The sequence below is a fragment of the Pygocentrus nattereri genome, chromosome 19, assembly GCF_015220715.1.
Source record: "Pygocentrus nattereri isolate fPygNat1 chromosome 19, fPygNat1.pri, whole genome shotgun sequence".
Classification (NCBI taxonomy): domain Eukaryota; kingdom Metazoa; phylum Chordata; class Actinopteri; order Characiformes; family Serrasalmidae; genus Pygocentrus; species Pygocentrus nattereri.
The window spans coordinates 19,446,938-19,460,688 of record NC_051229.1 but is presented as its reverse complement, the minus strand read 5'-3'; the positions used below and the strand labels follow the sequence as shown (position 1 = coordinate 19,460,688).

General features: G+C 37.8%; 1 protein-coding gene across 3 annotated transcripts in view; it reads left to right on the top strand.

Moving 5' to 3' along the window:
* Positions 1-13,751, top strand: part of LOC108414168 (piezo-type mechanosensitive ion channel component 2) — an 86,946-nt gene that overhangs the window by 39,568 nt on the left and 33,627 nt on the right. For all 3 annotated transcript variants that reach the window (XM_037531148.1, XM_037531149.1, XM_037531150.1), the window contains 13 exons: positions 4-234; positions 642-756; positions 1,481-1,680; positions 1,826-1,974; positions 2,941-3,114; positions 5,358-5,572; positions 6,955-7,115; positions 8,212-8,388; positions 8,577-8,699; positions 9,057-9,257; positions 9,441-9,645; positions 11,276-11,374; positions 11,659-11,824. In XM_037531148.1, coding sequence (XP_037387045.1) covers positions 4-234; positions 642-756; positions 1,481-1,680; positions 1,826-1,974; positions 2,941-3,114; positions 5,358-5,572; positions 6,955-7,115; positions 8,212-8,388; positions 8,577-8,699; positions 9,057-9,257; positions 9,441-9,645; positions 11,276-11,374; positions 11,659-11,824 — 2,216 coding nt within the window. The remainder of the gene's footprint in view (positions 1-3; positions 235-641; positions 757-1,480; positions 1,681-1,825; positions 1,975-2,940; positions 3,115-5,357; positions 5,573-6,954; positions 7,116-8,211; positions 8,389-8,576; positions 8,700-9,056; positions 9,258-9,440; positions 9,646-11,275; positions 11,375-11,658; positions 11,825-13,751) is intronic.

Here is a 13,751-nt window from a genome sequence, read left to right as displayed (position 1 = left end):
TAGGCTTGGAGCATTACATACGTGAGCTGGTTGACGTTTGTTTTCCTATTGTGGTCCTGCGCCTTATGGATGGTGCGAGATAGGAGGAAGTATGCCATGCTGAGCTCACCCTTCATGGTGGCCTATGGCAACCTATTGCTGGTGCTGCAGTATATCTGGAGCTTTGAGCACTTAAAGCAGGTCCCCGGGCTTTTCCCCAAAATGGATGTGCCCTTCACTGCTCTCGGCTCTAAGGTAAAAATAGAAAGACTCATTCCAAACCCAACGAAAGAAAAGTCAGCCTTTTTTTTCTCCTAAAACTTGACCAGCATAAGGTGAAGTTTTCTTTTAAACATTTTTGCTTAGTGATGGGCACAAACACAGCAGTTAAAAAAAGAGGTACATTGCAGGATATCCTAAGAAGAACACCATTGTAGTGTTAGTTCTAACCTGTTGGTTGTGTGCAAGATTAAATAATGTATTCTTGAGTATGTTCTGTATAATTGTGTTGTCCGTTAAAGATGGTGTCCATTTCCTTTCTTTTTGTTCGGGAAGTAGAAATGGCAGTATCCAGTGATTTTTTTTTTTCTTAATGTATTCTTTTACTTACCTGCTTTGGGAAATGACTCTGTCTGTGTATGTACTTTGTAAACCCTGTGTAGGTGCTGTGTCTGCTGAGTTTCTGGTTGCTGTTGCATCAGACCCTGACTGAACGGCAGGACAGACTGAAAGAGGAAGCACCTCTTTCTGAAGTTACAGTTGACTCTGAAAAGAAAGGTGAGATGGTCTCCATACATGATCAAAGGTTGCTTTGTACTGTGCTGCTCAGTGCATTAAATGACCAAACACAGCAAAATATTGTATTTTTGTCTGAGAACATAGAATGAGATTCTTTGTACAGCTACAAGAATAAACAGAATGTGTGACAAATCACATATTTCACATTGTAGCCTACATCATGTCAGACATATAAACCGTCCCTAATCAAACACTATTCTGAATTAACGTTCTACTTTTTTGATAAAAGCATGTTACCTTAAGGAGAAATACTAAGCTTAATACTTAAATAAACACTAATGTCAGTTGTTTGTCGGAATGTCCAAAATGGCAAACATTTTAAAGCTCCTCCCTTCTGCATACATTTGCTGAAATTGCTGATTAGTACTCAAAATCAGAATTTGTTGATCAGTACTAAAAATGATTGTAGTATCTGTTGATGTCTGATGTGGTAAAAAAATGTTCATCCAAAGAATATGGTTGCTTAATTTTCTATTTATTTACTAAACTGAAAATATTGAAAATATTATTTGAAGCATTTTAACATATTTGAAGTATATTATTATGATACAATGATGATGAAAAAATTATGGTATTTATTGTATACATATATACATCAATGTATGTGTTATACACCAATTATTAGTTTTATATAAATATTGTATGCATTGCCCTTAAAATGCATTGTCATATAACGAATGAGAAAAAATGTTTTGTGCTGTAGAGGTGGAGAAGCCAGAGGAAGAGGATGGCGGGGAGAATGACTTGATGCAGGTTGTGGGAAAACTTGTGATGGCCATGCTGGTGAAGTACTGGATCTACATCTGTGGCGGCATGTTCTTCTTTGTCAGCTTCGAGGGACGCATCGTAATGTACAAGATCATCTACATGATGCTGTTGCTCTTCTGTGTAGCCCTCTATCAGGTACTGCTTAAAAGTTCAAGATTGTACTTGCATTTGTAATATGATTGCTCATGTAATGGAGGTCTGTAATGTTCAAAACTCTAGACTGGTTCCTACTGTTCACCATCACATGCTTTAGATATGAAGTTGGCCCTCTCTTCCCCAGGTGCATTACGAGTGGTGGCGCAGGATCCTGAAGTACTTCTGGATGTCGGTGGTGGTGTACACCATGCTGGTAGTCATCCTTATCTACACCTGCCAGTTTGAGGCCTCTATACCCATCTGGTCCAACATTACAGGCATAAGTGTAGCTAAGTGAGTACAGCAGCAATTTGGTATATAAACTTTTACGGGCTGAAAATAATTCGATGCAATTTTAAGGGGCTAAAAATTCTGATAACTTACTATGTTCAAATTATGTTGTAATTCAACTAATCACAATAGAATTTCATATGGTCAGTATATATTATTTTGTAGGTAATGTTGGTATAAGGACACAATAACATTTAATACAAGACTATTCACATTTACTCATCCATATGGTCAATCTTCTTCTCTCATCCTTTAAATAACCACATGCAGCCATTGAGCCTGATACTGGGACCAAAAAGACAAGGAAAGCTGCACATTTAAATCTACCGCCAGACAGTAGTTCTATCACTATATATAAAATATGCATGAGGCTTCCTTTCTTGTTGGGTGCACTGTGTTTATTTCAGAGTGCAGTTTAAATCACTAAGTGCTTTTTGACTTGTTTAATTAGAGTAATGATGAAGCGTGACTCCCGAGTGACTTTGATTTCTATTCATGTGTTTTCTCACTTTCTCACTATAAATTGTAGTTTGTGGTACATTTTATGCTAAATGAAAATATCAAATATTATATTTTGAGCTTTGTTATATCACATTCTTTACATAACAAATAAATGCGACAACATTCAGAAGTTGCATTAATAAGATATGTACCCACTTTCTATAAAAATGATGAAATGTTGATATTGATATCAATATTTATAGCTGCAGTCATTCTATGAGGCTAATTGTTGGTGCCATTGAAAACGGTGATTGTTTTAGCAAGAAAAAGCCTTAGTCGCCAACCGCTGTAGTGTAACATCGTCATCTTGTGAATATTAAATGCTGCATCCATACAATCCTCACAGAGGATTGTAGAAAAGTCGAAACCTAATACCACAAAAATGTGGTTGCTACTGCTGTACTTGAAATTAAAGGGTACTAAATACAGGGAAAAGATAATAAATGTTATCTTCTTTCTCTTCTGCAGACTGAATGATCTGGGCTTGGAGAGGTTTTCCTTAGGTGAACTGTTTACCCGGATCTTCATCCCTACTTCTTTCCTTTTAGTATGCATTCTTCACCTGCATTACTTCCATGAGCACTTTCTTGAGCTCACCGACCTCAAAGCTGTGGCTGCCAAACAGGACAGTGCCATCTATAGGTGAGGAGCTACTCCACAACAGATTTGTTTGTTGTTGATAAGTGCACTGGTCTTGTTAGAACTTCATAGTCAGGAGGCCTACAACAGTACTATGGGGAGTTTTTAGACAGGCAGTTTTAAAGAGATCCTGAATAAATCCGTTTTCACTTTCTTTGTGTTCCTAAGAACATCATGCTTTTTATTTCTTTGCTTTTATCTGCTGGTGTATTTGGAAATCTGTCTTTAGATCCAAACTAAAGGGGCTAAAAACTCTGATAACTTATCCTATTTCATTGCAATTCAACTAAACACAATATAATTTCACATGGTCAAACTTTAAACAGACTCCAGTAGTTCTAGTTAAACGGTGCTTTACTGACTGATAATCATTTTCAAGAATGACTGCTAGCTTTCAGTTTTCTAAACTAATATAAACTACAGCCACTCATAGTCATAATATAAATAATGTAGCACAGAGGGTGGAGTCAGAATATCAGCTCTTATTTGTCCTATTATATCAGTTAGAATCAATTCTGTAGCACAAGGTCACTATTCTGTGTATTCAGGGTTTTATATTTTAAGAGTTTCTTATCCAAATAGTGACCTTTTCTCATGTATGTCCTGGACCCATCTTAACCAATCCTCTGCTCTCATCTCTCCTTGCCATCTTTCATGGCACTGGTTCCACAGCCATGCCAAAGTCAGTGCTCGTATCTGTCTGATTATGGATAGGTGGGTGACTGCTCTTGTCCTACAGCATCCATGGACCTTCCGCACTGCAAATGTGTGAATTTCCCTCCCTCTCTTTTCCTTTAAACCTTTTTTTCCCCCACTTTCACTTGCTAGTTTGTACAACTATTCAAAAATGTTTGCTCCTGTTTCTCTACCGAATAAGAGTTTGTGAATGATTTGTTTGTTGGAAATGAATGCAGCAGTTAAGTAATGTTTTCATCTATTTGTTTATGAATGATCCTGTTTTTCAGTCCCTGGCACAGTAAAGAGACCTTTGATCCTGACCCACAGTGATCTCTCTCTATAGCCTTCTCCTTCTCATTCTCCACTGCATTCAAAATCCTTTCCTTTCCTCAGCATGTAAAGAATGTATACATTTATTTCCATGGTCCCAATCCCTTTTCCCCCATTGATAATCTCTGATGATGTCTTATTGTTCTGCAGAATTATTCTACTGTATAACCTTGTGGTTTCATATTTGAATTAAGACTGTCACTGTCGATTATATTAGTAAATGAGCTATATTCAGATGATTGATTAAAAATGTACTTAATATTATTGACTTTTTGAACAGTAACACACTATGCATAGCATACACAAGAAAAAAATCTACTATATGAAAAAATCATTTAAAAAATTGTATGTTAATGTATACTTACTATAAGACAGTCAATAGATGAATTTACAATAGGCATCATCAACAAACCCTTTCAACTAATCATTGCCGATTCATCAAGAAGGTGCATTTTAATTGGTGAATTTATGTTAGAGTTTTTTAATTTCACTGATTAATTGTGACAGCCCTAATTTGAATCCTGATCTTTTCCTCTGTTGTTGTTCTGATTTTCTATGTTTATATGTTCCTACTATAAATTATTGCCTTTGTAACAGCATCAAGCAAAGAATCCCCCCTCCTCAGAGCAAGTAAGTGAATTTGAGGCAGTGCAGAAAAAACTTACACTGCCATGCAGCCATGCCATGCAAGCATTCAACCACCTGACCCTCTATCACTTGAGGAGACAGCACTTATGGCACTGTTGCTGTTTTTTGCTCTACTTTAGCTCTTCATTGATATTTTGAGCATCGTTGACCATGCCCGTAATTCTGACGGAGATTGCTGCAGTTTCTTTACTTTCTACCCAGTACATTTGACCTATGACTGACAACCTGTGGCACAGAAATGAGCATTTGTTTTGTTTTGAAATGCTTTTAACCACCAATATTTCCCCGCTGTGCTATGAAGACTCTGGACTCACAGCATCCATGACCCAAACCCTGCTTGTACAAAAGAACCCAAATCCAGCTGTTTGATATTTATAAAGGCACTAACCTATAAATCCATCTTTTTATTATTTTTTTCAATATTCAAAGTCAGATTATGGAATTATTGTCAATGCTAAATAAATAAATGAATGATCTGTGATTTATAACAGAAGACAACATGAACTGTTAGTGCTCTTATAAATAGACAACTATGTCTGCCCATTCTTTAATAATAATAAATAAAAAAATAAAAAAATTTTGATGTACAGACTTGCCCATCCGGATGGGAGCTTGGCAGACCTCACCATGATGAGCTCCTCCCCTGAGCCCTTACTGAAAGAGGAGAGAGAGAAAGAGGTGCTAGTGGTAGAGGCCATAGTGGAGGAGAAAAAGGAGGAGGGGTCGGTTCACCTATCCAGCCATGACGGGAGTCAACAGTGCAGCATGGCTACAGATCCAGAAATCCCATCAGAACAAAGCTCAGGTATTCACCCACTGTTCTAACTGTGCTGAAGGGCTGAGAGCTGTATGTCACAGGACTAGACCTAGGACTTGAACAGATTTTATGCAAGCTTTACTTTTACTTTAAGATACTGTCCTTCAGTACAGCATCAGTGAACTGAACGATACTGTTAAGCAGCAATACCTGCATACAGATTTGCCTTTGTGGAATGTGTCATGTTACAGCAGTAGGGAACCCTCAGGAACTTCTAATGAGTTCTGATTTCTGTGAAATAATCATTTAATCATTTATTCAAGTTTATTTAATAATGCGTGTTGTATATAAATTCTGCAACTGTTGTAGTAATACTCTTGTTTCATTTTTGAGTTGGAGTTTCAGTTTTGGTTGGAAAGGGTGAATTAAATTTGAATTGAATTCAGCACCATTAGCCAACTGTGTTTTGCACACAGAGGAATTAGACCTCCGCATTTAATCCATCTGTGCAGTGAAACACCAACATACTAGTGAACACTAGTGAACACACGCACTAGGGGGCAGTGAGCACACTTGCCCAGAGCGGTGGGAAGCCCTATCCATGCCGCCTGGGGAGCAGTTGGGGGTTAGGTGTCTTGCTCAAAGGCACTTCAGTCATGTACTGTCGGCTCAGGGGATAGAACTGGCGACCTTCCAGTCACAAGGCTGGTTCCCTAACCTCCAGCCCACGACTGCCCCGTGGTTGGAAGGGGTTAAAGTCTTGAAGCGTCCAATTGTACTGCTGCCAAGTGATCTCTTTCAGGAGCTGGTCTTAAGGCCTAATTAACATAATTGGAAACTGACAGAGGAATCGGCCAAATACATTTGATTTCTAATGGGTGGGACCGAGGCCCCTTAGTTCCAGTGAAAGGTAATATTAATGTTACAGCATACAAAGACTAATAGTCATGGTTAGCCACTGCAGTATAGCACTCCCCCGCAGGTATAATTGCATAGTGTCTATTTTGTTTTCATTAAAAGCTCTGTTCATTCCTCTGATTCAGTTCTATAGTGTATGTTATGAACCATACAAAGCAAGAACAGCGTTTGTTATGCTGACCACAGAAGGTGGTAAGGAAAGTAATAAACAATTCAGTGAGAGGAGCACTGCAGGCTGTTCTAGGTAGTTTATGTGCACTTTACAAGTTTTATGAGTTATTTTATCACTGTGTACTGCCACAGCTTGTACTGAAGCTTCCAGAATTGATTCTAAGTTGGCATAGTTCCTTTGTATCGTAAACAAACCTGAGGATCATTCAGCAGGATTTTTCATTTTAAAGGTTTTCTTTTTAAGAGTGTTCCACACAGATCTGTGTGAAACTGATTACAGTCATCAACTACGATGATGCTAATCAGTTGCCAATAACCCTAAGCTAATTGCTTGTGTTTAGATCTGAAGAGCAAGTGGCACTTGGTGGTGGATCGTCTGACTGTGTTGTTTTTGAAATTCCTGGAGTACTTCCACAAACTGCAGCTTTTCATATGGTGGCTTCTGGAGATCCACATCATCAAGATTGTGTCTTCGTACATCATTCTTGTGTCTGTTACAGAGGTAATGGCTGGCTGATTCATTCTGACGTATTAATAACAAATAATTAACTGATGCTTGCTTGTAGGGTAGTGTGTGATACATTAATTTGAGAACGTTCAAATCAGTAATTAATTTTTATACCATTTCAGTTCTAGGACTATTTTGAAACATACAAATCGAAAACTTTGGTGTATTTTAATCGCCTGTATTACTGTATGAAATTTTCCTCCAGTCGCTTCCAGGTGAAAATGTCAAACATTTTGGTGATGTTAATCGGGTATTCAAGGAAAGAATGCATATTTTGGAATCTAAATGTCTATATTAGAATATTGTATATTGCGCTTTACATTACTTTACCCTTTAAACTGCATTCAGATGAACTAGGATTTCCTACACCGTGTGGCAAAAAGCATGTAGACACCTCATAATTATTTCAGGTGTTCCAGCCACACCTATTGCTAACAAGCGCACTCCTGTAACTGTAAAAGAAAAAAGTTACCTTTTTTTGTATAAGATGTACTTTGGTTCTGCTAGATCTGCACCAACTATCAACTGTAAGTCCTGTTTTTGTGAAGTGGATACGTCAAGGAGCAACATTAGCTCAGCCACAAAGAGCTAGTCCACTTAAACTCACAGAGCATGGCTGCAAAGTGCTGAAGTGCGTAGCACATAAAAACAGCTGTTACATTACTAACTACAACATGCCTCAGGAAGCAACATCAGCACAAGAAACATGCGTCTGCTGGTGCTTCATGAGTTTGGTGAAGAGCAACTCCAGTGGCCTGCACAGGGCCCAGACTTTGCCTCTAATGAACATATTTAAGATTAATTTAAATGCTGATTGCAAGCCAGGCCTTATTGTCCAACATAAGTGCCTGACATTACGAATGCCTTTTGAATGGCCACAAATTCCCACAGACACACTCCATAATTGTGTGATAAACCATTACTGAGGAATGGAGGCTGTTACAGTCACAAAGGGGGACAACTCCATATTAATTCACTCCTGTAACCTTCAAAAGAAAAAAGTTACCTTTTTTTTGTATCCTGATTACATGACACCGCTATGTGTATTCCATTACTACCCAGCCCTGCCCTAATTCTGTGGTGTTTGCAGGTGTCTCTGCTGAATTACGTGTTTCTGGCCTCGTGGGCCTTCGCTCTGCCCTACCGTCAGTTACGCCCTTTGGCCTCCAGTATCTGCACCGTGTGGACCTGTGTCATCATCATCTGCAAAATGTTGTACCAGCTACAGACCATAAGACCAGAAACATATTCCAGAAAGTGCACAATGGTGTGTGCCTGATGTTTAGAGATTTGAACAGACCTGTAGATATATTTATGTTGCTTTATGCAACAAAGGTGTTTTTGATGGTTTAATTCAAAACACGTAATAGCAGATTAATTCTACAAACTAAAATCCAGTCCGTTATTTGAATCCATGTACTAAATTCATGAATTTGTTTACTTATTTCCCATCAGCCTGCAAACTACTCTCAGCGCGAAATATATTACATGAATACGTCTCTACTGTACATTGAGCCAGTGGACCCTGCAAACTGGGTTGGACTGAAGAAGTTCGAACATCTCTTGATAAATCTGAGGGTGAGGAAAAGGCTTATATTCTAAAACCTGTTCTTTAATGATTTATGAAAATACTTGTCTTGAGATGTGTTGGCATCATTTATTTTGTCTACACTATTGGTAGAGGGCTTAGAAGTGAAGACAATCTAAATGAATCAAGGCAATCTATTTCCATAAATCAAAACAAATGTTTATTATTCAGATATACACTCTTATCAAAACATTGCTTGATTTTGGAACAGCTGATATTTTTACACAAAAGAAAACCTTCCTATATCTCTTTTTAGAGTTGTTTACAGTAGTATTTATACTAAAGACATCGAATGGGAAATCATTGCTCATACTGTTTTACCAGTCCTTGTCTGTCCTGTCTTCCAGAATAACTTGCTAATACTGGCCATTTTGGCTTTTGAAGTGACCATCTACAGACATCAGGAGTATTTTCGGCTACACAACAAACTCTCTCCTCCCCATTCTAGAACGATTTTTCATGATATTACTCGCCAACACCTTGACAATGGTATTGTCAACTGCATCAAATACTTCATCAACTACTCCTTCTACAAGTTTGGGGTAGAGGTATGTCAAATCATGTGTTGCTTTATAATAAAACTTATCTCCAAAATGAAAAGCAAGGAAAATTTATTTTAGCTTTAATACACGTTCATGTAACCAGATTTTATTTTGGACCATTTCTGTTCTATTCCAAATCTTCATGCAGTGTAAAGGGCTGCTGACATTTACAAATGGTTCCTGTCTCAGGTGTGTTTCCTGCTAGCAGTGAATGTGATTGGCCAGCGGATGGACTTCTACTCCATGCTGCATGCCATAGCACTGGCAGTGGTGATGTTCCGGCGCAGGAGGAAGGCCATTGCTGAGATGTGGCCCAAATATTGCTGCTTCCTGGCCTGCATGATCACCTTCCAGTATTTTGTGTGTATAGGCATCCCACCAGCAGCTTGTAAAGGTGAGCATTAGTGTGAGCCTGTGCAGTTAATTTGTGTTTTAATTTTTCAGAAGAATAATGCTTTTCTGTGTGAAACATTAAAGGAAACATTAGATTTTAAAAGTATAACCCCGTTTCCAAAAAACTTAGAATGCTGTGTAAAATGTAAATGAAAACAAAATGCAATGATGTGCAAATCATTTAAACCCAATATTTATTTGAAAATAGTACAAAGACAACATATCAAATGTTGAAAATGAGAAATTTTATTGTTTTTTCAAAAAAGTGTGCCCATTTTGAATTTGATGCCAGCAACACGTTTCCAAAAAGTTGGGATGGGGGCAACAAAAGACTGGTAAAGTTGTATACTGTTTTATAAAAAAAAAAAAAAAAAAAAAAAAACCTGATGGTTAATTTACATCTGGTCAGTAACATCACTGGGTAGAAAAAGAGCATCCCAGAGAGGCTGAGTCTTTCAGATGTTAAGATGAGGAGGGTTTGTCACTCTGTGAAAGACTGTGTGGGCAAATAATGCAGTAATTCAAGAATAACATTTCTCAACATAAAATAGCAAAGAACTTGGGGATTTCATCATCTATAGTACATAATCTAATTAAAAGGAACAAGGCTGAAAACCAGTACTGGCTACCCAAGATCTTTGACCTCATGTGGCACTGCATTAAAAACAGACTTGATTCTACACTGCAATGGGCTCAGAAAAAAAACCTTCTTCTAAAAACCACACAGTGAACACAGTTCATCATTGCATCCTTAAATACAATTTAAAACTCTACTATGTGAAGAAGAATTTATATATTAACAGGATCCAGAAATGCTGCCACTTTCTCTTTCCCTTTCCCTTTCTCTGGGCCTGAGATAGACTAAGGCACTGTGGAAAAGTGTTCCGTGGTCTGCCGAATCAAAATGAAATTTCCTAACTACAAAATATTTCACAGTCAACTGTCAGTGGCATTATAACGAAGTGGAAGCGATTGGGAACGACAGCAACTCAGTGGTAGGCCACCTAAAATGACAGTGAACACAGAGGTCGCCAGCTTTCTGCAGTCAATCGCTACAGACCTCCAAACTTCATGTGGCCTCCAGATTAGCTCAAGAACAGCATAGAGAGCTTCATGGAATCAGTTTCCATGGCTGAGCAGCTGCATCCAAGAATTACATCATGAAGCGCAATGCAAAGTGTCGAATGCAGTGGAGGAATGGTCACAAATTGCCATAAACACACTCCTAACCTTTGTGGAAAGCATTCCCAGAAGAGTTGAAGCTGTAATAGCTGCAAAGGGTGGGCCATCATCTTATTAAACCCTATAGATTAAGAATGGGATTTCATTCATGTTCATATGTGTGTGAAGGCAGACGAGCGAATACTTTAGGGCAGTATAGTGTATTTTTTAATAAACCTTACAATTTCTTAGTTTTAGCATTACATGTGTTGTCTTTGTATTATTTTCAAATATGAGTTTAATTGATTTGCACATCATTGAGTTTTGTTTACATTTTGCACATCCCATCTTTTTTGGAAATGGGGTTGTACATATTCAGCTTAGCTTTATTATTCACATATTAAATGCATATTTATAGCTTATCTGAGGTTAATTCAGTTTGGATAACTGACTTGTTTGTATTTACACAGATTACCCTTGGAGATTTCCAAACTCAACATGTTCTAACGTCATTAAGTGGCTCTATCTGCCTGATTTCCACACCAAACCAAATTCTAAGTTTCTCCTCTGTGAGTCATTACAGTCACCTATCACAGTATATTAGTTATTATGAATATTAGTTACATGTAGTATTAGCTATATTATGTCAGTTTGTCCATGTCATTATTATTACAGACATTTTACAGCTACTGACCCAATTGTTGACTCAAAAACAATACAGTCATTTAAATCAGCTGATAAAATGTAGGTAACTGAAAATTAAAAAAAAAAAAATCACATTGTTATCTCTCCCCAACCCCATGCCTCTCCCCATATAAACCTCCACCCCCCTCTTTCTCTTTTTCTGCTATAGATGACTTCATGTTGCTGCTGAGTGCCTCTCTGCAGCGACAGGTGTTTGATGAGGAGAACAAGGCAGCAGTGCGTTTGTTGGCAGGAGACAATGTGGAGATCTGCCGAGATCTAGATGCTGCCTCTTTCAGTGTGCACAACCCTGTGCCAGACTTTATACACTGCAGGTGCAAGCCCACACACATTCAGAGAATGAGGCATATACAGTAATGTATTAGTTTTACAGTATGATCATATCTTATAATGCAATACAAAATTTAAAAATGAGAGAAGGTAAATGAAAGGAATTCCATGAGATGTAAAAGAGAAAGAGAGAGAGATCTGCATTACATTAAAAAAATAGGCTCCCCTAGCAAAGACTCGGTCATCTGTATTTGGTAAAACATCCAATTGCCCCAAAGGCAGAGACCATTCAAGTCTCTTGAGATACATTTTGGTACATTTTAGCCCACTAACCTTGTGTTTCATACCTGAATAGACATTCCCACATTCCAGGATGTCAGCTGTATGGTGTCTCTGTGTGATCCGTTCAGCAGACATGATGGGACACTGAGACAATTTAACTGACCAAAAAAATCACCTCAATTGCAATGTTCAGTTTGGAATAGCAAGTAAAATTCTTAAATAGACACAAATTCAGGCTGAAATGTGCACCCAGTTTATGGAAGAGGGGGCTAAAGTTTTATCCTTACCTGGCAGGTTTGGTGCTGTTATTAAGGCAAGAAGATAGGTGACCAAATATTAGAAAAGAAATTATATATGTAACATTTTATTGTACTATGTGTTTGCATGAGAGTGTGCACTGATGTCATTAATATCCTGACAGTGCGTGTCAGGCTGAGAGTCCCTTGAGTTTTTTGTATCTGTAATCAAATCCATAAAAGAGCTTTGGAATGAGAAAAGATGAAGTGGTTTTAAGTTTGTCAAAAGACGGCGATTAATAAAAAGAGCTCTCTGCTGTACACATTAACAAAGTAACTAAAAGGATAGAGTGTTTACCGTCATGACAACCAGAACACTAATTATTTTAGTACTGACATTTGAGTTAATGCAAAACACTGTTTTTTCAGTGCATGACAACATATCCAGGTTAACAGTAAAACTGTAAAGTGGACATAATTTGGAGTTCACAAAATATGTGAATATTACCTCACTTTGCAGGACCCTGTTATGGTTGTTGGGACTGTAAACACTGTCCCTTGAGCTGCTTTGTTAATGTTTACAGCAGAGGGCTGTTTTTATTAATTGCTTTCTGTTGACAAACTTAAAACCACTCATAGTTGCCCTTCATCTGTTCTCATTCCAAAGCTCTTTTATGGATCCGATTACAGATAGTGTTACGTATAACTCGCCATCGCTGTCTCACTCGCTTGCAATTTTGGCCTTAACTCAATAAACTGCTTTTAAGTACAAAGAGGCTTGTTTTCTTTCCATGAGGCAGTTGAGCTTGGTGAGAGAGAGATATCTGTTTACCCTGAGTCATCAGCAACACGAATCTCATAACAACTTAGTTTTTCATCAAAGCCTGTGATACTGTTTTATCTTATGTATCGTTGGTGCTACATTCAGAGACTTTGTCCACTTTAACTCATTAAAACCTGCTCCAGAGTAGTTGGAAATTGAATCAGCATGTGTAATTGCAATTTCCTGTGATCTTTCTGTTTATTGTGATTGTGTCCACACATTCAGAATGGGATTCAGATTGTTAAGGACTTTTTACTGATTTGTTTAATCAGAGTAACAATCAAAAGGACTGGACTGTGTTCCTGTTTGTTTGTTTTTGGCACTCACAAAATAATTTTGTTGACTCAGCTGATAAAAATCCATACATACTAGCTTTTAGAGGCCGGATAGCAAGCACTCACCTCCTTTATGTACATACATGGAAAGTGCTCCAGGTATCGACCTTGTAGTCAATGTGACACTCATGTACAAATAAGACATAAAAAGACAGATAGTTGCTTTACAACATTATTTTTTACCATTTTTTTATGGTCCTTTAAATGACTTTTGTGCTTTGAATAAGCTACATTTATACTTCTGGTCCATATGCAGTGTTGATTTTTAATGGAAAAAGACAGGCATCAACATGTC